The sequence below is a fragment of the Mytilus trossulus genome, chromosome 2, assembly GCF_036588685.1.
Source record: "Mytilus trossulus isolate FHL-02 chromosome 2, PNRI_Mtr1.1.1.hap1, whole genome shotgun sequence".
Classification (NCBI taxonomy): Eukaryota; Metazoa; Mollusca; class Bivalvia; order Mytilida; family Mytilidae; genus Mytilus; species Mytilus trossulus.
The window spans coordinates 76,079,110-76,102,181 of record NC_086374.1 but is presented as its reverse complement, the minus strand read 5'-3'; the positions used below and the strand labels follow the sequence as shown (position 1 = coordinate 76,102,181).

The window sequence follows — 23,072 nt, the reverse complement described above, 5'->3', positions numbered from 1 at the left end:
ATGCTACTTTCGAGTTTTGACCCTTTATTGATGTGTTTGAAATAGTACAGCATATGCTACAATTTGAAAATATAGCAGTCAGTGTTTGTAATATAGCATATGCGATTAAAATGGTGCATAACCAGACAAATTTATATTGACCCTTTGGGTACGTCAAATATAGCTTATGCTACAAAGCAGCATAAGCTATAAAATATAGCTTATGCAGATCTTTTTACTTTTGACCCTTTCCGTACGCCATATGTCCACCCTTTTTTCATCATTAAACACCCAGAAAATATATTCAATTATACTTGAATATCTCTGAATAATGACCTCTTTCTGCGCATGCGCTTCTCATGTTAACTTTTGCATAACTATTAGTTTATAAAAATTTTAATCAAATATCGTCTTATAACTAAGCCTCATTTCATTTTACATTTAAGAAGCTTCATACAAATAGTTTTCTCAGCCGTCAGATTTCAATTCGTATGTCTTACATTCTGTGACAGGCGAGACATAAACAAATTTGAAGTTTCATTGCCACTTTGTTAAATTGAACTAGAATAAACAAGAGTCCGACAAGGTACCTTTAAAAGTAGTAATATGCATCATTTTCTTCCTCAATATTTTGCATTTGCCAGGTATGCTTCATATATTAATGGTATTATGGACAGAAAGGCAAATAACAAATTTAACTTTACAATTTTTTTACTATAAATATTGATTATACAACTATTTCCTGCATATCAAACAAAATAAAAAAAGTTACAACATTGCCACTTGATTATCTGCGTCTTCCTCCTCAACATCCGGAATCTTCCACTGAATTTTCCTGCCATATTCATACATTTCTTTAATCTTAGCTCTAACATTGTCAGACCCCTCTGCTGCAAACTCCTTGTACTTCTTGTGTAGCTGAATTGCTGTCCTGGCATCTTCAACTGAGTCATGAGTTGCTGATTGAATATTTATTTCTATAAAAACAAAAATTATAGTTGTTAAATGCTTCAAATTTAAAATTCTAAAATAAACAGCTGAGCCATGAGCGCATGATACGCTCATTGCTATTTCAAAGAATAAAGTTCAACAACTTCTCAATGTCATATCAGAAATCCATGACATAACCAGATGCTCCGCAGGGCGTAGCTTTATACGACCGCAGAGGTTGAACCCTGAACGGTTGGGGCAAGTATGGACACAACATTCAAGCTGGATTCCGCTCTAAATTTGGATTGTGATTAAATAGTTGACACAGCATAGGTTTCTGACACACAATGAATGTATTCTAATGAACTTAAAATTTTCGTTTTCTCTTAGAGCAATTCACTATGCTGTTGAATATTAATCCTCTCAAAAAAAATGTTTGAAGAAATTTTCTTTTTATTTATGAAAATTCAAATGAGAAAAATTGAACCCAATTTTTTAATCACATCCCCCTTTCCCTTATTCCAAAACTAATTTCAATTAAAATATTCTAATGGAGTTTGCAACAATTACTACTCATTTAAATACATCATAAAATATTAAGATGTAAAAAAACTGCTTGTTATCACTGAATGGTAAAGATTATTTAAATTTATCAGTTGGTAGTAAAAAGTGAATATACATTGTATATTGTATATAACAAAGATTTAAGTTGATTCTGGACAAAGAAAGATAATCCAATTAAAAAAAATTCTTGCAGATATTTCTTGCTTACTATACTGGACAAAGAAAGATAACTCTTAATAAAAAAAAAATTGCTATTTCACAATATTGTGAAATTAGATATTTCTTGCCATTGCACTGCACAATACTGTGCAATTGAAAAGACTTGCTATTGCACAATACTTAATATAATAATTTTAGATCCTGATTTGGACCAACTTGAAAACTGGGCCCATAATCAAAAATCTAAGTACATGTTTAGATCAGCATATCAAAGAGGCCCAAGAATTTAATTTTTGTTAAAATCAAACTTAGTTTAATTTTGGACCCTTTGCACTTTAATTTAGACCAATTTTAAAACTGGACCAAAAATGAAGAATCTACATACACAGTAAGATTTGGCATATCAAAGAACCCCAATTATTCAATTTTTGATGAAATCAAACAATGTTTAATTTTGGACCTCGATTTGGGCCAACTTGAAAACTGGGCCAATAATCAAAAATCTAAGTACATTTTTAGATTCAGCATATCAAAGAACCCCAAGGTTTCAATTTTTGTTAAAATCAAACTAAGTTTAATTTTGGACCCTTTGGACCTTAATGTAGACCAATTTGAAAACGAGACCAAAAATTAAGAATCTACATACACAGTTAGATTCGGCATATTAAAGAACCCCAATTATTCAATTTTGATGAAATCAAACAAAGTTTAATTTTGGACCCTTTGGGCCCCTTTTTCCTTAACTGTTGGGACCAAACTCCCAAAATCAATACCAACCTTCCTTTTATAGTCATAAACCTTGTGTTTAAATTTCATAGATTTCTATTTACTTATACTAACGCTATGGTGCGAAAACCAAGAAAAATGCTTATTTGGGTCCCTTTTTGGCCCCTAATTCCTAAACTGTTGGGACCGAAACTCCCAAAATCAATACCAACCTTCCTTTTGTGGTCATAAACATTGTGTTTAAATTTCATTGATTTCTATTTACTTTAACTAAAGTTATTGTGCGAAAACCAAGAATAATGCTTATTTGGGCCCTTTTTTGGCCCCTAATTCCTAAACTGTTGAAACCAAAACTCCCAAAATCAATCCCAACCTTTCTTTTGTGGTCATAAACCTTGTGTCAAAATTTCATAGATTTCTATTAACTTAAACTAAAGTTTTAGTGTGAAAACCAAGAAAATGCTTATTTGGGCCCTTTTTGGCCCCTAATTCCTAAAATGTTGGGACCAAAACTCCCAAAATCAATACCAGCCTTCCTTTTATGGTCATAAACCTTGTGTTAAAATTTCATAGATTTCTATTCACTTTTACTAAAGTTAGAGTGCGAAAACTAAAAGTATTCGGACGACGACGACGACGACGACGACGACGACGACGCCAACGTGATAGCAATATACAACGAAATTTTTTTCAAAATTTGCGGTCGTATAAAAACTAAAGGAAGGTTATTTTTATAGATATAAACTAGTCACCAAAGTTTCATGATAACTGCTCAAAGCATTGTCTGAAAACTTGGAAATCTCCACTCTATTACCACTGCAAAAACAATTTTTGGATTGTATAATGGTCATTTGCGTCGTCATCTGAAGACACAATAACTTTAGTGTACATGAATCGATCTCTTTGACATTTAATAAGAAGGTTCAATACCACAAAAGCAAGGTTGGGATCAATTTTGGGGATAATGGTCCCAACTGTTTAGAAATTGGGGGCCCAATACAAGCATATTTCTACTTTCAGGATAATAACTTGTGTATAATATATAAAAAAGAAGATGTGGTATGATTGCCAGTGAGACGACTATCCACAAAAGTATTTCAATTGCTCTGAAATTGTACAACAATGTTTAATACCATAAGTAGAAGGTTTGTATGCATTTTGGGGGTTATGGTGCCAACAGTTTAGGAATAAAGGTCAAAAAAGGGCCCAAAAAACAAGCATTTTTGTAGTTTTTGGACAATAACTTGTGTGTCAGCGTATGGATTACCTGACATTGTACCACAAAGTTCCATAACACAAAAGGAAGGCTTGGATTGAGTTTAGGAGTTATGCCAAATTCATGCAAGAATAAGGGACAAAAAAAAAGAGCATTTTTCTAGTTTCCAGGGTGAGAAAATAACTTGTGTTTTAAGTGTATGGATCTCTCTGAAATTGTACTTCAAGGCTCCATACTACAAAGGAAAGGCTTGGGGTAAATTGCTCCAAGGGGTGATTTGAAAATGGGGGGTTCCAATTTTTTCAAGGGATTCATTTTTGTTTTTAAATTTTTCAAATGTCAAACTTTGAAAAGTTTCAAGAATAAATCTTTAATTGCACAGTTTTGCTCAATATATTTGTAAGATCTTGTCAGTTGTTTTGTGTCAGAAACCTATAATGTCAAAATCAATTCAAAGTCAGACAGTATCAAGCTTGAAAATTGTGTCCAAATTTGTCCCAACTGTTTAGGGTTCAACCTCTGCAGTCGTATCAGGCTGTGCTCAGAGACGCTTTTTATTTATGAATATAATCACACAACTCCAAGACGTAAAATTTAAAATTTATAAAAATCAAAAGGGAGCTAATGTCAAAAGATTTAAACAATTCACCAGGGTTTCACGAAAACTGGTGAAAGTATTTTTGTGTTATTGTCCAGAAATCGGAAAGTCATCCTTTTTAATAAAAATAAACCTCCAAAACTATTAAACTAAAAATCTAAAACAAAAGGGAGCCCACATCAATAGATATAAATAGTTCACTAAAGTTTCATGCAAATTGGTTCAGCATTTTCCATTTATAAAGGGGCATACCTCGATTAGAATGACGCCACCAAAATTCAAACTTGATATTTATTTTGTATTAATAAGCCTTGTGTATAAGTTCATAACATTTCGTGGAGGCGAACTCAAGTTGGAAAACGGAAACCAAATTTGTGATGTACGGACATACTGACATACAGACGGACAAGGGTAAAACTTAATGCCCCCTCTCATACAGAGGGGCATAAAAAGAGTAATCTTCCTTTGTACAGAAATATGGTCTAACAGAGTAGAGGGGGCAGACAAGGGGGTACCTTTCTCACACCTCTTCTCTCCTTTTCCCCGCCCCCTTTCTCTAGTCTCCCGCCCTGCATCATGAAAAAATAGTCTATAGGATGCTAATTTTAAAAGAAATCGATCAAATGTTGTTTCTTCTGCTTCAAGAGCCTCTATTACTTTTTCACTAACTGTTGAGCTGTCTGTTTGCAGCTTTTTATGACCGCAGAAGTCAAACCCTGAACAGTTGGAGCAAGTTTGGACACCACATTCAAGTTTGATACAAATCTGAATTTTGATTGTGATCAAATTTTTGACATAAAATTAGTTTCCGACACAAAACAAATGTCAAGATCTTTCAAATCTATTGCGCAATATTGTGCAATTAAAGATTTCTTTTTCAAACTTTTTCAAAAATTTGGAATTTGAGAAATTTGGGATAACATGAGTGCACACACTGAAATGTCTCGCCTTCTTTACTAATCATTGATATTATGTTGAAAGTCCTAAATATAAAGCTTTATTACAACTGTCAGATAAACCAAGAAAACTAAACATTGACCTTTGAACCATGAAAATGATGTCAAGGTCAGATGAACCCTGCCAGGCAGACATGTACAGCTAACAATTCTTCCAAACAACATATATAGTTGACCCAATGCTTTAAGAAAAACAGACTTAAAACACAAAAACTTAACACAGAGCAATGAACTGTGAAAATGAGGTCAAGGTCAAATAAAACCTGCACGACTGACATATAGATCATAAAATATTTCCATACACCAAATAAGGTTGACATAGTGTATATAGTATAATAAAAACAGACCAAAACTCAAAAACTTAACTTTGACCTTTCAACCATGAAAATGAGAACAAGGTTAGATGACACCTGCCAGCTAGACATGTACACATTACAATCATTTCATACACCAAATATAGTAGACCTATTGCATACAGAATAAGAAAAACAGACCAAAACACAAAAATTTAACTATAACCACTGAACCATCAAAATGAGGTCAAGGTCAGATGACACCTGCCAGTTGGACATGTACACCTTACAATGCTTCCATACACCGAATATACTAGACCTACTGCCTATAGTATCTGAGATATGGAATTGACCACCAAAACTTAACCTTATTCACTGATCCATGAAATAAGGTTGAGGTCAAGTGAAAACTGTCTGACGGGTATGAGGACCTTGCAAGGTATGCACATATCAAATATAGTTATCTTATTACTTATAATAAGAGAGAATCTAACATTACAAAAAATCTTAACTTTTTTTCCAAGTAGTCACTGAACCATGACAATGAGGTCAAGGACATTGGACATGTGACTGACGGAGACTTTGTAACATGAGGCATCTATATACTAAGTATGAAGCGTCCAAGTCTTCTACCTTCTAAAATATAAAGCTCTTATATAAAGAAGTTAGCTAATGCCGCCGTCGTAGCCGCCGGAACACTATCCCTATGTCGAGCTTTCTGCAAAAAAAGTTGCAGGCTTGACAAAAAAAAAGTAAAAACACAAAAATACCGAACTCCGAGGAAAATTCAAAAAGGAAAATCAAAAATCAAAAGGCAAAATCAAAAGTCCAAACACATCAAACGAATGGGTAACAACTGTCATATTCCTGACTTGGTACATGCATTTTCTAATGTAGAAAATGGTGGATTGAACCTGGTTTTATAGCTAGCTAAACCTCTCACTTATATGACAGTCGCATCAAATTCCATTAAATTGTCAACGATGCATGAACAAAACAAACATACTCAAAGAGTAAAAATGTCAAAAATAGGGGTACAACAGTCAATATTGTGTTATCATCTTAATATCTCTACATAAACAACAAATGTAACAAAGAAGCACAAAAAGGCATACATTAATTTAACATTCTCATTTTGCTTTTCTTATACGGCTGAATTTATCTATGTAAAGTCTAAAGTCTACCCATAATGATAGAAGGTTTCATTACTGGTTTAAAAATGCGCGTATGAAATTCGCACAGGTAGACATAAAAATAATTTTGTCGTATGACGGCATACATAAATGAAGACTTACGTAAAGTTTATATAACAAAAACAGACTTAACAGTAAAAGTAATAATAATAAATAAAATAATGGTGTGCTTTAAAGTATGACGGGATACATAAGTACAGTTTCACGTCAAATACGCTGAAATTATCTATGTAAAGTCTACCCATAAATGATAGAAGGTTTTCATTACTGGTGTAACATAGCGCGTTTGAAATTCGCACAGGTAGACATAAAAATAATTTTGTCGTATGTCGGCATACATAAATACAGACTCACGTAAAGTAGATGTACCAAAAACCAGACTTAACAGCAAAAACTACATTTGCGCATTTTACAGGTAAGATTTAATTGGAAAGTATAACTTTTTTTTTTTAATGTATTGAGTACCTTATTAAACTGAGTCACTTAGGTTTAAACTTGAGTTATATAGTGTTCACATGTTTGATATTGTCAATTATAAGTTATTTTTAACTAAATTAAAACCGGCAAAATTGCAAAACTCTATATGAATCGATATTCTGCTAGAGCTGGTAAAATAGCACCAAAGGGAGTCGACAAAACAGCCACTGCCATATTTTATACGTTGAAACGAAATATTACTCTAAATAAGTCACATACATTTAATTCAAGACAGGACCTGAACTAAAAAATCATTACAATTATCATTGTTTAGTTTACATTTCGTTTAACATCTAGACTTGTAATAATATACAAATGTAGTTCCATAAATATTTATGTACAGACACATTCTCAAATATACATAACAAAACAAATTTTGTCTAATTTGAGAGATATGAAAAATTAGCAAAAAACTGAAAAATCTCTCCTTGAAAAATGTCTCCCTACAGATCATCTTTGTACATGCTAGAAAACTTGTAATGAAATGTTGTCCATCTTCAACTACATTTCTTACAAATCCTTTAAAATGGTCTCTTGCTATATACAAAGCTTTATGTCTTGTCTCTTTCTATTTTGAGATCGTGGGCACTGATTCTGATTTTACAAATGACGAGTCTGATGTCAGAAGATGTAACCAAAGAAAATAAACAAAATGACAATAATACATAAATAACAACAGAGTACTAGCAGTTAACTGACATGCCAGCTCCAGACTTCAATTAAACTGACTGAAAGATTATGATTTCATCTTATGAACATCAGGCACAATCCTTCCGTTAGGGGTTTAGTATCATACCATCATAACATATATGAGAAGAACACAATCCTTGTCATGCCAACAACTGGTTTTTGAAAAAATGTGTTTAGTTCCGATGCAAAGACCCTATAAGTGAATCAATATTAGAGAAGACTATTTGTTAAACCTAAAATATATTTCATATATTTTAAATTGGATTCATCTAAAAAATCGTTGATATGTAAAGGTGCTGTAATAAATATTCACTTTCTGGCATGCTGCAGAGATAGTTTTGAACATTCCTGTAATTTCACTGCCATTCTTTAAAATAGGTTTATTGTACGGTCATACATTTTGTATATACTAGAACACACCCGTGATATCACGGGTCTGTGACTGAATTAAAGTATATAACTATGCGCAAGCCTTATTTTAGTATTAGTATTGTCATCTGATAAAGTCATGCCGATTATAAGATACACAGTTTTTCTCTGCTTTCAAATCTTTCTGTTTGAACCTGTCGAACTGGAACTTATCAATTATTGGTAATATTACTTATTTGGAAAACAAAAGGTCCTGGAATGAAGTATTTTTTAATAAACAGCATTGTCCTATATTAGTTATGAATAAAGTTGAATTCTTTGATTCGCTGTTTTACGTCATGCCCACTAACAAACTGAAAACTGTACACATACGCCTTATTTTTAGTCCAGATTTTTAGTATTCGTATTGTTATCTTAGAAAGTCTTACTGATTAAAATACTACAATAGGTAACAATTTGACAATTTAGTAGTGTTAACCCTGTGATTGTGACCCGTGTATATAGCATATTAATCCTGAATACACCGTTTGGTGGTGCGCCCGTCAGATGTGGAACGTACAGATAAGGTAATAGGTAACAGGTGAATATACTATTGGTATCGGTATCGGACTCGACCCGGAACTTCTTAATTTTTGGCAATATTAATTACGTGGAAAACAAAAGGCCCTGGAGTGGTGTAATTTTTAATCTACACCTTTGTACTATATTATTTATATATAAAGTTGAATTCTGTGATTTGTCGTTTTTACGTGATGACGGCTGACAAATTGGACCTCGTAATTTTAGTATTATAGATATATATTTATATATTTTGTATATATATATTTTTCTGTGACTGTATCTTACATTAATTTGTAGGATCCTTTACTATAGATAATTTAGCTGATCTGTAACAATAACATCTTCATGCCTTATATATCATGTACTGTAGTACGCCGCTAGATTAAAACTGACGTGGAAAGGTAACACATGCCCACCGTAAGCTCTTTTTTTGAGAGCCCAGGTGGTCGTGTGGTCTAGCGGGACGGCTGCAGTGCAGGCGATTTGGTGTCACGATATCACAGTAGCATGGGTTCGAATCCCGGCGAGGGAAGAACCAAAATTTACAGATCTAACATTGTTGGGTTGATGTTTAGACGAGTTGTATATACATTATGTATACAGCCATGTATCACCATCATTGATGGCGATCCGATGGATACATCTGTTGTAGGGTTGTCACTGACTCAGACGTACTTATGAATATAATTATTTTCGGTGACTGTATCTTACATTAATTTGTAGGATCCTTTACTATAGATAATTTAGCTGATCTGTAACAATAACATCTTCATGCCTTATATATCATGTACTGTAGTACGCCGCTAGATTAAAACTGACGTGGAAAGGTAACACATGCCCACCGAAAGCTCTTTTTTTGAGAGCCCAGGTGGTCGTGTGGTCTAGCGGGACGGCTGCAGTGCAGGCGATTTGGTGTCACGATATCACAGTAGCATGGGTTTGAATCCCGGCGAGGGAAGAACCAAAATTTACAGATCTAACATTGTTGGGTTGATGTTTAGACGAGTTGTTGTATATATATATATATATGATATAGAGTCAAATTACTTGGATTGTTAGATGATGAAGTTCGCAATTTGAATATTGCTTATAGTGATTTTTTGTATGACTCTCCCTTTCCATGTTTAAAAAAACAATATACATTGTAAAACTAAATAATTATAATTGTAAACACATTCTATTATATCTTTTTCGCAATACAAATATTCTTTTAAAAGTTTTCCAGGTTTGTTAAACATATTAACTTTGGTTTTAGTTAGAAATTTACCTCTTAACACCATTTTACAGTATAGGATAAACTATCAAGTCGTTTTTGAAAGACTTGCTTTGGAACTAGACAAAAAATAACAAGATTCTCTGCATACATGAGGCAGTCAATTCTGCGGTCACTTATATCAACAGCATCTGGGGTTTCATTAAATGCATCCGGTTAAATTAATTTACAAAAATCGTGAAAAGGTTGATATTCAAAATATCCCCCCTCCAATTTGGGAATAAAAATTAGAAGTAAGCACATTGTCTATTTCAGATCATAATTCACTTTCATTGTACATATCTCTCACGATTCATGGAAATTACTACCTATGTTTGGCAGCAAAAACACACGTTTTTCAAAACGATGGATGGAATAATGAAAACGGAAAAGATCGATCTTCAATCGGTCTTAAAAAGTCTACTCCCAGATATCGATGTAGTTTTAAAAAGATCAATCTTATTTGAATCGATCTTTTTTCAAGTGTAAATGCTTAGATCGATCGCTTTTTTCAGATGAATATTATATTCAGATATGAAAATAAATCTGCGCATGTTCGGCGTGTTTTAAATTTAAAATGATGGATGGAATACGAAAAGTGAACATAGATTCGGCTATTTTTTTTTATTTTCGTAGTTTCAAATTAGGAAAAATTAAAGGTTTCTCATTTCTTTTTTTCCATCTTAGCTTGAACATTAAATGTTTAATTATATTTTGTGTACAACATAAATCTTAAATTAGTGGTTTAACGTTAGAAAAATAGTTCAACCATTTTTTTGGTTATTTCTGCCAAAAAAGAAATGTATCTAAGAAGATCAGAATAAAAGAAATCTGATTTGGATTACTTTTAAACATAATGAAAATTATAACGACTTGCTAAATGTTTATTGCCTAAATTTTTGGATCGAATTTAAAGGGGGTCATATTTGATAAAATTGAAAATGGAAATGGGGAATGTGTCAAAGAGACAACAACCTGACCGTAGAAAAAAACAACAGCAAATGGTCACCAACAGGTCTTCAATGTAGCGAGAAATTCCCGCACCATGAGGCGTCTTAAAACAGGGAGATTAGCTGGAGATCAATCAGACTTCGTTTAGATGGACGTGTATTAAAAATTAATACAGAAGATACAAAGCAATTTGAGCGAGGGGGAGTAAAAGATTGGAAAGAGAAACGTATTTTCTGCTTATTCAACATTTAAATTTAGTTAACTAACATCTTCCTCGGCTTATCTTTCTCTATTAAAGCATATCATTGCAGGGGCGGATCGTGCCATATTAAAAAAAAAGGGGGGGGGGGGGGTCCCAACCCACAGTAACAGGGGGGTTCCAACTATATGCTCCCATTCAAATGGGGGTTCAAAGTTGATCCGAGGATCCGGAAACTTTTTCATCTAATTTCGGTCATTTTGATACAACTTAAAAGTTGATGCCCCTTTTCAAAAGATGATTGCCAAAATCACATTATGAGTATGCTCATACTCGATCGTCATGTTCGTAGCATCAACAAACTTGTTTCACTGTTGCATCGCATTTACTTCATGATTTGTCCTACCATTTTCCAAAAAATCGATCAAGGGCAATTAAGGGAAGGCAACAGTTTAAAAATAAAATGATTTTAATGACTCAAAACGATAATATTCTCAGTTATCGCTTACGTTTCTTTCGATTCTGAAGTCAAAATTTAACCCGGATGTACTGCGACAATACGAACAATTCCGTACTCAATTCTGGGATTAGTTTTGTTTATTCAAATCACAGGAAATCATCGGCTTTTTAATATTTTTACATTTTATAGTGTAAGAATATTACCCCTAGATCCGCCAATGCATTTAGGTAAAGGAATTCATAAGCAATAAATCTAAACTCAATAACCCTTTCAGTTATGATTTTTTTTTCATACATCGATTTGAAAGTATACACTTTGTCAAAGCAGGGCCGTAACTACATGGAGGCAGAGACGTATTATATGTCTCTGATGGAGGCAAATGAGGCAAATGCTTCATGTTGGAAATTTGAGAAGAAAAAAAATTGAAACAAAAGCTTGTCTTCATATCAAATTGTTTTCACGGCGAGTGTCTTGCAAGAAGCAAGTTCTCTTCACTCTCTGATGTCGCCCTTGCATGTTTTTCGTGATCTATGTTTCTAATTTACTTTTAGTTTTCAGTGTTGATGGTCTATTGTTTGTAGTTATGTGTCTTATCTGTACCCGGGTTTGTCTTTTGTTCATTTATTGTCCTACTTTATGACTATAGTCTATTAGTGTTGATTTTCTTTTGTAAATCTAGTAATTTTGTTTAAAACTTGAGTTTTCTTATACTGAAGGACCTTTTGTCTAATTGAAACCAGATGCTCCGCAGGGCGAATCTTTATACGACCGCAGAGGTTGAACCCTGAACGGTTGGGGCAAGTATGGACACAACATTCAAGCTGGATTCAGCTCTAAATTTGGATTATGATTAAATAGTTGACACAGCATAGGTTTCTGACACAGAATGAATGTGTTCTAATGAACTTAATTTTTTTGTTTTCTCTTAGAGCAATTCACTATGCTGTTGAATAGTAATCCAAATGTTTGAAGAAATTTTCTTTTTATTTAAGAAATTTCAAATGAGAAAAATTGAACCCAATTTTTTTAATCACATCCCCCTTTCCATTATTCCAAAACTAATCTCAATTAAAATATTCTAATGGAGTTTGCAACAATAACTACTCATTTAAATACATCATAAAATATTAAGATGTAAAAAAACTGCTTGTTTTCACTGAATGGTAAAGATTATTTTAATTTATCAAAAGTGAATATACATTGTATATTGTATATAACAAAGATTTAAGTTGATTCTGGACAAAGAAAGATAACTCCAATTAAAAAAAAATCTTGCTATTGCACAATATTTTGCAATAAGATATTTCTTGCTTACTATTCTGGACAAAGAAAGATAACTCTAATTAAAAAAAAATTTGCTATTTCACAACATTGTGCAATTAGATATTTCTTGCCATTGCGCAATACTGTGCAATTGAAAAGACTTGCTATTGCACAATACTTAATATAATAATTTGAGATCCTGATTTGGACCAACTTGAAAACTGGGCCCATAATCAAAAATCTAAGTACATGTTTAGATTCAGCATATCAAAGAGGCCCAAGAATTCAATTTTTGTTAAAATCAAACTTAGTTTAATATTGGACCCTTTGGAATTAAATGTAGACCAATTTGAAAACAGGACCAAAAATGAAGAATCTACATACACAGTTAGATTTGGCATATCAAAGAACCCCATTTATTCAATTTTTGATGAAATCAAACAAAAAAAAAGTTTAATTTTGGACCCCGATTTGGACCAACTTGAAAACTGGGCCAATAATCAAGAATCTAAGTACATTTTTAGATTCAACATATCAAAGAACCCAACCGATTCTTTTTTTGTCAAAATCAAACTAAGTTTAATTTTGGACCCTTTGGACCTTAATGTAGACCAATTTGAAAACGGGACCAAAAGTTAAGAATCTACATACACAGTTAGATTCGGCATATCAAAGGACCCCAATTATTCAATTTTGATGAAATCAAACAAAGTTTAATTTTGGACCCTTTGGGCCCCTTATTCCTAAACTGTTGGGACCAAAACTCCCAAAAACAATACCAACCTTCCTTTCATGGTCATAAACCTTGAGTTTAAATTTCATAGATTTCTATTTACTTATACTAACGTTATGGTGCGAAAACCAAGATAAATGCTTATTTGGGTCCCTTTTTGGCCCCTAATTCCTAAACTGTTGGGACCTAAACTCCCAAAATCATTACAAACCTTCCTTTTGTGGTCATAAATATTGTGTTTAAATTTCATTGATTTCTATTTACTTAAACTAAAGTTATTGTGCGAAAACCAAGAGTAATGCTTATTTGGGCCCTTTTTTGGCCCCTAATTCCTAAACTGTTGAAACCAAAACTCCCAAAATCAATCCCAACCTTTCTTTTGTGGTCATAAATCTTGTGTCAAAATTTCATAGATTTCTATTAACTTAAACTAAAGTTATAGTGCGAAAACAAAGAAAATGCTTATTTGGGCCCTTTTTGGCCCCTAATTCCTAAAATGTTGGGACCAAAACTCCCATAATCAATACCGACCTTCCTTTTATGGTCATAAACCTTGTGTTAAAATTTCATAGATTTCTATTCACTTTTGCTAAAGTTAGAGTGCGAAAACTAAAAGTATTCGGACGACGACGACAACGACGACGCAGACGACGACGACAACGACGACGCAGACGACGACGCCAACATGATAGCAATATACGACGAAATTTTTTTCAAAATTTGCGGTCGTATAAAAACTACATTCAATTGTAAGAATATTAATGTGAGATCTACGATGACGGGCGAACGGTTGTGTGGTTTTTCGAAATGTTGCGTGTCCACCGATGTCCAGACATTGTGCGAGAAAATATTTTAAGAAGATACGATGCTACTGGACACAGAATAAATGGTCGTTTTTTCATGGAGAATTGAATTTAATATTAAAGAATACAAAACTGGCTCTCTTTTTTGTAGATAGAACTAGATAGCTGACATGGGTTAATAAAAGTGAGCCTGAGCTGAGACCACCAATCTCCCGGTATCAAATCATTTGAAAAAAACAACAATGTATTGCCATATATAACTTTTTACATTGAAGGGCTTGCAATTAAGTCGTGTTCAGACCCTTTAATACAAAATAAAGAAATATGGAGTAAACGTGCACGTGACTTTATCACACACAGAGTCAATACATAGAAAAAATACAAATTATCTATGATCAGGGTTTTTATCCCTGTTCTTCATCTTGATAGTCGCTGGCCTGAGGGTCTTCAGCAATGAAAGAATCATTAATACCATAAAACAAAGTCAAGATGGTCCCTAATGTCGACTTAAGCGGTACTTAAAGTATAATACTGCAGTGTCACTATATCTAAATTCAGTCATAAAAAAAATTCTCCAAAGTCTAAACACAATACAAGACAAGAACAGACAGATCTGGTATTAAAATGATTATGAGAATTACGATTTTTGCTTTATCCTACATATCGGTCTTTTGATGTTGTCCCTTAAACCTAAAAGTTTTTATTTACAATGAATCTATATATTTTGCTTCCGAGACCAGAATATTGTCGAAAAAATAGCTAAAAAATAATTGCGTTTCAGAGTAAGAAAGAGTCTGGGAAACGGTCAGTATCTTGAGGGTTATTCTCTTTTGTTGTGTAAGAAAAATAACGCCTTGCTAGTTTAGATGATTTATGATCGTAAGATGAAAGATATACGTAACAATAACGTTACGTTACATTAACAATAGTGTGCGCGAAAGTACGGGAAACAATTACATAAGAAAATGATAAAAAGTCTCTTGGCCTATATTCACGACATTCTGGGGGCCTCAAAATGCATAAGAAATAAAATTATTTGAAATGATAAATAATCAAATTAAACTTTAAAGTTCTATAAATGAATCACATTGAAAGTGTTTTGTAACGGTCCACTTTACGTTAACTGTCCTTCACAAAAGTCCTTTAACAGTTACTATAGTTCTAATGGATATAACTTGACAATTGGTCGTGTGGTAACTAGTCCTTTTGAAGTCCGTACTTTTGCTGCTCGATTCAGTCCATCTCCTCGTTTAATGACGTCTTCTATTGTTCCTAATCTCCATAAAAGTCGTGGCGATTCACATCCTAGTTGAACTACATCACCGATGTTAACTTGTCCAGTATGTTTTCCAGAGGCTCGATGATATTCACGTAATCCGGTAAGATATTCATTAGACCAGCGTTTTGCGAAATGGTCTAATAAGAGTCCTTTTCTCTCAAATAGTTTGTTTGCTGTGATCGTATCAAGTTCTTGAATATTCGCGTTGTGTTTTCCGTTGCGTATCTCTGTGGTCGTAATAATCCTTCCGTGTAAAAGATGAGACGTATCCTTGATGTGTATAGAGGTCCGGTAAAATCTATCCCAGATGTGCAAAATGGTATGGCGTCTTTAACTCGATCCTTTGGTAGTGGTGGTGGTTCCCACGGTAGTTTTGCCACATATTTATTTTCCTTAAAAATTATGCTAGAGTTTTGATCCTCAAGCATTAGGTTTTGTACATTTTGTATGATTTCATCAGAATCTGTCTCTAATCCGCTCGACTCAATTTCCTGATTTTTTGGTAAATTGCACTCCTCGGGTTTGTGCACCACTAAAACATTCATCATTGTAGAGATCCATTGTGTATTGACAGTATCTGTGTTCAGCGGTCATGATAGCAAATAGCCTATCTTTGATTTAACAGCTGTTGGTCCGTCACCTCGAATAATTTCATCTTGTACTAAAGACCAGTAGTAATCTGCTCCAACGAGAAGCGAAATATTAAACTTTTCACCCTGCCTAACTGGCCATGGGTGGGCAGGTTGTAATCCTCGTAAATAGGACAAGCTGTTAATGTTTACCCGTTTCTTCATATGTATCGGTGCGGCAATTTTTGGAACAACAATTACTTCCATTGGAATTCTTTCTTTTCTTTCGGTCTCAATCGATAATGTCGCTTTCTCCAGGTTGCGTATCTCACCTTCTTTCCCGCCAAATGCAGAAATTTGCATGCTTACTACACCAGTTGGTTTGATATGGAGTTTTTCTTCTAGTTCTCGAGAAATAAATGAATTCTGGGCGCCTTCATCGAGTAGAATGTTTGTCATAACACTTTCATCATGGTACCATACGGGCGCTACGGCAGTTTTCAATAGAATTTCGGTATGTGCTGTAACGGCAGAATGCATAGCGGCGCTCTTTGTTTCTGTGGTACTTTGTAGCTCTTCGTTGACAGGTTTTGTTACGGCTTTATTTTCATTTGAAGTGGAGTTTTCATTCAGTAAATTATTACGGCAGATGCTACTGTGATGTTTCTTACTGCAATTTCGGCAACTGTATTTTGACCTGCATTCTGAAACCTTGTGATTACCGAAACAGTTAAAACAAACTCGTTTTTGCTTTACGATTTGGGTGCGGGCGTTTATATGGGTGATCTTTGTACATTCATTTGGGTGATGTGGGTTTTGACAAAACAAACACGGCCTTTTAGTCTTAACGGAACTATTGTTGTTATTATCTTTAGACCCTGTTGACCATCTTTTATTTGTAGTTGCTGTCACGAACGATGCGGTAGGGATAATATCGATTTCAATAGGATTGGCGTTAGCGGCTTCTTGGATACAAATCTCTTTCTTTATTGCTTTGCGTAAACTTGAAATATCCCAATCATCATTACCGTGGTCTCGAGTAATGTTTTGTCTGACAAAACATGGAAGTTTGTTGAGTATAAGTGGTATTAATAGGCTTCCATACGATTCCGGATATCGACCCATTCATTCTAGTTCATGTATATTACTTTCTATTGTGTCACTGATTGATTTCAGTCCCCTAATTCCGGGCGTTGGTGCAGGCAAATTTAACAAATTTTGCATGTATGCGTTTACTATTTTGTGTTGTTGGCCAAATTTCTCGTGTAGAATTTGTATTGCTTGGTTATAGTTTGTATAAGTCAATTGCATTCCCGAAATACACTGGCTAGCTTCTCCATAAAGTTGCGATTTTAAATAATTAAATCGTTGCACGTCACTCAATGAAGAATTTTCATGTACAGAATTATTATAGGAATCCCAAAAGGCTGACCATTCTAGTAGATTTCCACCGAAAGTTGGCAAGTTGAGTTTAGGCAATTTGTTATAATGACTTGACACTGTGGAGGTGGGCATGCTTGACTGGCTTAGGCTTGTTTGCTCTGAGTTGAAAATTATCTGGTTAGAATGTTCTTGCACGCTTGAGTTATTGCATATAAAATCTGATGCATTAGGGTTAAGAGCTGATTGATTTTTAGAACGACTTACTTCTTTTATGAATTTGTCTATTTTCGTTATTCCAATTTGAATATCTAACTCATATCTGTCAACTTCTTCAATTTCTTCGTCGAGGTCTTCTTCTTCTTCAATAGATTCTAGAATCTTCTCATTGAGGTCAGACAATGTCTTCTTCTCGGTTTTGATGAGTTCCATCATGGATCTGAGGTTGATAACATCTTGATGCGGTTCTTCTGTCGGGTCTGCTTTTTTCAGTAGCTTTATCAATGCTCGTCGATGTGCGGCTCATACTGTTTTGAGTTTCGAACTCATCTTTAGTTGTGGTTTTCGTCACGACACCAATATCTTGAGGGTTATTCTCTTTTGTTGTGTAAGAAAAATAACGTCTTGCTAGTTTAGATGATTTATGATCGTAAGATGAAAGATATACGTAACAATAACGTTATGTTACATTAACAATAGTGTGCGCGAAAGTACGGGAAACAATTACATAAGAAAATGATAAAAAGTCTCTTGGCCTATATTCACGACAGTCAGAATGCACGATTTTGCGTCATTTTTTTCAAAGTTTCTGTTCTGGGGGCCTTGAGCGGCCTCCAGACTCTTCGCCTCGCTTCGCTAGGTGCATATATTTTGCCTGACTTTTAAAAGACGCTAGTTACGGCCCTGCAAAGTCTTAATTGTCACTTATTAAATAAAAAATGGGAATAGATTAAACAGAAACATTTAAAAAAAATCTACCATTAAATCGCAATTTTACAATAAGTCTAAACCAAACAAAAAGTTATCAATTTAAAACTTACCAGAAACTTTACTAGGATCCGTGGATTGCAGAATATCATTTACATCAAAAACGTAAATGTAAATTAATGACGTCATGTGTTAAAACAGTTATTGGCCAATCAAATCGGTATATAGAAGTTAATCTGCACGCTCATGATGACCCTTTAACCCGAACTCATACGTTGTTCGTTTTAATAGGGTCACCTGAGCTGTGCAGATTAACTTCTATATACCAACTTGCTTAGTCAATAACTATATAGCTTGTTTGCTGCAAATCCAAATTTTCAAACACATTTCTCGTTCGTTATTTAGCGATAGTCTACACACATATCTTTGCGTAATGACTTGTGATGTATGATCCACAATAATGATTAATAAGTCCATACGAAATTCCAATGAGCAAACTTTTTTCTCAATGATTTTGCAATGTGTTACAGTTTGCACGAGATGCAGAATTTCTTTACTATTCTATTTTTAGGTTATTTGTTTACGAAAGGTAATTTATTGTCAGATCGGTTCTTTTAATGTTGTAGTGTAAACGCATTTGATCAAATAAGATCGATCTCATCCATTTAGGATACATTATTTTTTTTTTAAATGCTTCCAGAACTTAACTTATATTAGACTCTTATAAATAAGTATCACATATAATTGTTTCAATTCCCACAATCACAGGATTAAGTAAGTTCGGGTACATGCATGTTTTGTTTATCAAATGTGAACCAAACCTGAAAATTCGGTGTAACAATATTTTTGTAACTTGCAACTCGACTTTTGTAATTCGCAACTCGACTTTGGTAACTCACAACTTGACTTTCGTAACTCGCAACTTGACTTTCGTAACTCGCAACTCGAATTTCGTAACTCGCAACTCGACTTTCGTAACTCGCAACTCGACTTTCATAACTCGCAACTAGACATTCGTAACTTGCAACTCGACATTTGTAACTCGCAATTCGACTTTTGTAACTCGCAACTCGACTTTCCTAACTTGCAACTCTAGTTTCCCAACTCGCAACTCGACTTTCGTAACTCGCAACTCGACTTTCATAATTTGCAATTCGACAGTTGTAACTTGCAATTCAACTTCATAACTCGCAACTCGACTATTGTAACTCGCAACTCGACTTTCGTAACTCACAACTCGACTTTCCTAACTCGCAACTCGACTTTTGTAACTTGCGACTCGACTTTCTAAACTCGCAACTCGACTTCTAAACTCAAAACTCGACTTTCATTACTTGCAACTTGACTTTCATAACTCGCAACTCGACATTCATAACTCGCAATTCGACTTTCGTAAATTCGCAACTCGACTATTGTAACTCGCAACTCGACTTTCGTAACCCACAACTCCACTTTTGTAACTCGCAACTCGAATTTCTAAACTCGCAACTTGACTTTTGTAACTCGCAACTCGCCTTTCTTAACTCGCAACTTGCAATTCGACGATAAGAAGTCCTCAACAATTTTAACACTGAAAGGACAATAAACACTATCAAACCCCTTAATTATTACATAGATTTATACAATAACGATATGCTTCTAACTAGACAAGAGAAAAAAAGCAAACCAGAGTGTCACGGATTTTCCGTTAAATTTTAAAAAAAATTCCCAGGATAAAAGGGGATCTGATGGTACGGCGAAATTTATCTAACATTCTTCTATCTTTATAGATTGTTCACTGATGAGTCCTTGGCCTGTGTAGCAGCGGAAAAAAATGATATATCCTTTCCTTTAAATAATTTCTGAATTGTTAGACAAAAAAAGTATGGTCTCTTCACTATATCTAGTGTGATGTGTTGTTGATTGTTAGAAAAAAAAATGCCAATATCTAGGAGTAGATGGAAGGTTATATTGTTGAACAAGTGTCAGTTTATTATAGCAATATAAAGGTAGATTAAAAATCTTCTAAAAGTTTTATTGACCTCATGGATTCAATAAGATCGGGTATCAAATCATAAATATCTTCTTTAGAGGTTTGGACTGATTGATTCACCTATGTATTTCTGCTAAGGATTGTCCTCTGAAATTGTTATCCTAAGGTAATTTTCATATGTTTACTATAAATGTAATTTCTACAGTTGGAAATAGTGCGATTTATAACCTGCATGTTATGATTTATCATCTAAAACTTAAGCAGTAAACAATCTATAAAGCCAGTAGAATGTATTAAGATACATTAATTTTGCTGTAATATTTTCTACATAAGAAAATGCCTGTACCAAGTCAGGAAAATGGCAGTTATCCATTCGGTTAAGCTTTGGATATTTCCATTTGATAAGGGACTTTCCTTTTTGAAATTTCTTCAGAGTTCAGTAATTTTGTAATTTTACTTTTTAATGCCGGTACCAAGGCAGGAATTATTAATGACCATTGTTTTCCATTCGTTTGGTGTGTTAACTTGAGCTTTTGGCTTTGCCATTCCATAAAGGACTTCCCATCTGAATATTCCTAGGAGTTCCGTATTTTTGTTATTTATCATTTCTTTTTAAAAATAATTACATCCACGAATAAAGATTCTTTGAAAGTTAATGACATCATGCTAAAGTTACGGACATCCCTATTGGTATAAGGAAAAAAGTAATGGACAAGTTGTTTTGAAGTTACGGACATCATAAGTGTTTTGGCAAATCATGTTTTAATCGTTTATTTTGTAGTAACAAATCACGTTTTACATTACAGAATTTCCCTAAAAGATTTATATAACTTTTTAATTACTCAACATTTCTTTTGTATCCATGGTATTGTAATTATATAGGAGCAAACTTCCTAACCGAAGCCAGGCGGCTCCATCTTGGGCTGTGTGTAACTTAAGTTACCCACGGCCGTTTAAGCACAGTGCTGTATGTTCCAAGTGTACCCTACCATTTTTGGAATATTATTGGACTGTACAGAAAATATGGTTCCAGAAGCTTGTAAGAAATAGATTGCCAATACTGTAATTGAATAAGCGCAGTTTACACAAGACAGCAACATCGGGATGAGGAAAAGGTTTAACCAGATGCTCTGCAGGGCGCAGCTTTATACGACCAGAGGTCGAACCCTGAACAGTTGGGGCAAGTATGGACACAACATTTAAGCTTGATACAGCTCTGATATTGGATTGTGATTAAATAGTTGACACAACATAGGTTTCTGACACAGAATGAATGTGGTCTAAGAACTTAAATCTAAAACTTAAATTTTTCAAATTGGACATTTACCTATTATGGTCAAATATTCAAAATCTAAATACATGGTTAGATTCAGCATATCATAAAACCCCAAGAATTTAATTTTTGTTGAAATCAAACAAAGTTAAATTTTTTACCCTTTGGACCTTAATGTAGACCCCTTTGAAAACGTGACAATACTGTGCAATTGAATATTTCTTGCTATTGCGCAAAACTGTGCACTTGAAAAGGAGAAGGTTCAGTAAGACCCTTTTTTGGCCCCTAAATATAGCAGTTTTACAAAATTGTGAAAATATAATCTTTTAGCTATTTACTGGAAAGTAGAATGCTTCAGCTTCATAAATATAGGCTGTTTTTGACAATACAATGCACAAATATCAGGTACTTCCATAGCATCATAAAGTCATGCTAAATTACTGAAATCTTCACAATTTAAGCATTTTAGTTTAATTTTAGACGGTTTCGGCCTTAAATGAAAGTGGCCACTTTCGTGTTCATTCATGATATTGAAATCTAAGTTGTATTTGATGATAATACATAACATATATAAAGGTTGAGGATGAAAACGGATGCGGCCACTTTAATTTTTGACAAAAACCATATGAAAAGTGACGTTTTATGGCATATGTGGTAAATTTTTCATATCTCGAATCAGAGCGTATTTAATGACTAAATCAGCCAAAATCTCTCACATACACGAAATGAATCAATTGAAATAGACACTTAAGTGTTTAAAAAGTGTCCAAAATCTTTCTTTAGATGAACCGGAAATTTGAGGCCAAAATCAGCCCTTACCAGATACTCCCTTCTTGCTATTGTGCAATACTTGCAATTGAAGATTTCTTGCTATAGCACAATACTGTGCAATTGAAGATTTTTTGCTATTGCGCAATACTGTGCAATTGAAAATTTCTTGCTATTACACAATACTGTGCCATTGCAGATTTCTTGCTATTGCGGAATACAGTGCAATAGAAAATTTCTTGCTATTGCACAATACTTAATATAATAATTTTGGACCCCAATTTGGACCAACTTGAAAACTGGGCCCATAATCAAAAATCTAAGTACATGTTTAGATTCAGAACCAGATGCTCCGCAGGGCGTAGCTTTATACGACCGCAGAGGTTGAACCCTTAACGGTTAGGGCAAGTATGGACACAACATTCAAGCTGGATTCAGCTCTAAATTTGGATTGTGATTAAATAGTTGACACAGCATAGGTTTCTGACACAGAATGAATGTGTTCTAATGAACTTAAAATTTTTGTTTTCTC

At 34.0% G+C, this 23,072-nt stretch overlaps 1 protein-coding gene across 2 annotated transcripts in view; it reads right to left on the bottom strand.

Moving 5' to 3' along the window:
* Positions 1-672: 672 nt before the first annotated feature.
* Positions 673-23,072, bottom strand: part of LOC134708028 (PAN2-PAN3 deadenylation complex catalytic subunit PAN2-like) — a 281,367-nt gene continuing 258,967 nt past the window's right edge. For both annotated transcript variants that reach the window (XM_063568271.1, XM_063568270.1), the window contains exon 28: positions 673-956. In XM_063568271.1, coding sequence (XP_063424341.1) covers positions 748-956 — 209 coding nt within the window. In that variant the 3' untranslated portion in view covers positions 673-747. The remainder of the gene's footprint in view (positions 957-23,072) is intronic.